Source organism: Gracilinanus agilis, unplaced genomic scaffold (genome assembly GCF_016433145.1).
Source record: "Gracilinanus agilis isolate LMUSP501 unplaced genomic scaffold, AgileGrace unplaced_scaffold33405, whole genome shotgun sequence".
In the NCBI taxonomy this organism is placed as follows: domain Eukaryota; kingdom Metazoa; phylum Chordata; class Mammalia; order Didelphimorphia; family Didelphidae; genus Gracilinanus; species Gracilinanus agilis.
In genome coordinates, this window is record NW_025366252.1 from 1 (window position 1) to 2699 (window position 2699).

Sequence of the window (2699 nt, forward strand, 5' to 3'; positions counted from 1 at the left end):
TATATATATATACATTATATATATATATATACCATCCGTCTATTATATATATATATACATCTTTGAGGGGAACACCCTAACATCTGTGAGACTGGGAAGGGCCTTCGGGAGGGGACTCGACCTCTGAGGTCCCGTCTAATCCCAGGTTCTGGGATTCTGAAGCTGTTCCTCATCCATCCTCAGGATCTCTCCTCCTGCTACTCCTCGTTGTCCCTTTCTAGCACCTCTGCTACTGGCTTCGGTTTGGCAGTCAACATTGTAAAATTCTCCCCCAAACTAGGCCGTCTCCTCCATCCACGACCATGTGATTTTGCTGAAGGAATAAATGAATCTTCTCTCTCGCTCCAGTTTCTGGATAACCCAATGCTGCAGAAGTCAACCATGAAACCACATCATTTCCTTCCACCATGCAGGTATCCCTTTCACAGCTGGACTTTCTCCATCACACTTTCGCTATTATATCACGAATCGGCATTAAGAATGAAATGGGAGACTTGGGAGCATCTCTCCTGCGGCTCGACCTCCCCGGCCACACGCTGCCCCCCAGAATTGAGGAAATAAAAGACTTTTTGCTCACAGCCAGGCGAAAGGATGCCAAATCTGTCAAGATCAAGAAAAACAAGGACAATGTGACGTTCCGGGATCACTGCAGCAGGCGTCTGTCCACATTGGTCATCACGGACAAAGAAAAGGCAGAGAAACTTAAACAGTCCCTGCCTCCCGGTTTGGCCGTGAAGGAACTGAAGTGAAGGAATCGTTCACTGTTTCCATGTGTATTAAAATTTTGAAGAAAAAGGGAAAAAAGGAATTAAATGGGAATGGGGGGAGGGGTTTGCAGAAGATGCCGGCAACACCCGAAGGGCAGCGGATGACCGAAAAAGTTTAGAAACTCAGCAAGGCATAAAACATGATAGAAGTGTATAATATCAACATAGTTTCTCTTTTAAAAAATATCATCGATACACACGCTTCCTTCTTTAAAGTTAAAATAAGTGAAGGGGCAGCTGGATTGGGAATCAGGCCTAGAGACGGGAGGTCCTGGGTTCAAATCCACCTCAAACACTTCCCAGCTGGGTGACCCTGGGCAAGTCACTTGATCCCCATGGCCTACCCTTACCACTCTTCCACCTAAGAGCCAATACACAGAAGTTAAGGGTTTAAAAAAATAAAATAAAATAAAATAAAATAAAATAAAATAAGTGAAAAGTTTAACGGGAAAGCTAACAGATAACACACAAAGGCTAGACTTGTTAATATTGACCTACATCTAGCCTGTGGCCAAATACTTAACCTAAATTGTACAATGAGGTACTATAAACACCCAGTAAAAGAAAAAGAAAAATTCTGATTTCTCTGATATGAAGAGAGGGTTCAAAAATTTTACACAGACTTTCCAGATCATGGGGCCCTACCTCGAGCCCCTGTGCTGTAGAAGAGATCCCCGTAATGCTATCCAACCCCATCTGGGCCATAACTGATGCTTGTCAATCTTTTTATCAAACAATGGTAAAACCCAAAGGAACTTGAGTTATCTTGTCCAACTCTCCATTTTATCAATGAGGAAATGGAGTTGCTCGAGGTCACAAAGCTAATTAATGCCTTCCACTTTCCCCACTATATCATGGTTAGACACAAGAGTTAAGTGCTCAGAGATTCTCCTGGCAATCCGACCCTTTTCCCTAGGGAAGGCACCAGGCCAAAATTTCTCCTTTATTCATGCAGAAAAGAAGGGCACGAATTTATAAAACACCTAATGGACGCCTCTCTGGATCCTCACTGTCATTCAATGTGATGCTCACCACTAGGGACTACCTAGTCTCCTTTGTGGGATTATCATCCAAGCCCTGTCCTTTAGGGCTCAGGATATTCCACCTCTTCAATTTCCAGGGTTCTACTTTCTTCTCTATGCAGAAGACCCTCAAGCATTGATTTTCCAGGCCCATCTCCCCAACTCCTTCCTGCCTCTCACCATCTTAATGTACCGACAATCTCAAACTCAACATGTACAGAACGGAACTCAGTATCTCTCTTGCTACTATGACCGCGCAGGCGCGCGTGCGCACACACACACACACACACACACACACACACACACACATATACACTCACACACACGCACGCACCCAACCATACCATATCCTCTTATGAATCTCCTTATTTCTATCAAGGGCCCCACCATCATCCTGGGAATCCAAGCAGATAGCCTCAGTGCCATCCCCAACTCCTTTCTCTCCCTCGCCTCACACATCCAATATTGTAGTTTGTACATCCATAGCAGCTCTCTTGATACATTTCCTTCTCTTAACTCACCCAGTGAGCACTCGAATCCAAATAGAGATGTGTATGAATGCACCTGATTTCCCACAATCCTCCGGTATTTGCCGTTTTCTTCCTCTGTCCTTATTGCCAATCTAAGTGAGAGGAAATCTCCAAGACATCCTGATGTGACTCCCATTCTGTGTCATCTGGATCTGAGTTCTTTGAACTCTAAAATAATTGGCTGCGTATTCTTTTGTATTTTCTACCCCTAAACCTTCTACACTCTATAGTCTAAGGTTCTTTGGAGACCTCGTGTTCTCCGTCCTCCATTTTGAGGCTCAAGTATTCTTTTTCCCTCTTCTAAAGTGACAGCTCTGACACTCTATGTTGGAAGGCTACTTCTTGCTCAACTATAATGAATGAACTATAATGTATAATAT

At 43.8% G+C, this 2699-nt stretch overlaps 1 protein-coding gene across 1 annotated transcript; it reads left to right on the forward strand.

The window, feature by feature from the left end:
* Positions 1-407: 407 nt before the first annotated feature.
* On the forward strand, positions 408-749 carry LOC123254824 (60S ribosomal protein L38-like). Its single transcript, XM_044683743.1, has one exon. The coding sequence runs from the start codon at positions 408-410 to the stop codon at positions 747-749; it is 342 nt and encodes a 113-aa protein (XP_044539678.1).
* Positions 750-2699: the final 1950 nt, after the last annotated feature.

Bases quoted from the DNA above. Each gene is read 5' to 3' on its own strand.
- LOC123254824 (XM_044683743.1), top strand. From the start codon at position 408: ATGCAGGTATCCCTTTCACAGCTGGACTTTCTCCATCACACTTTCGCT.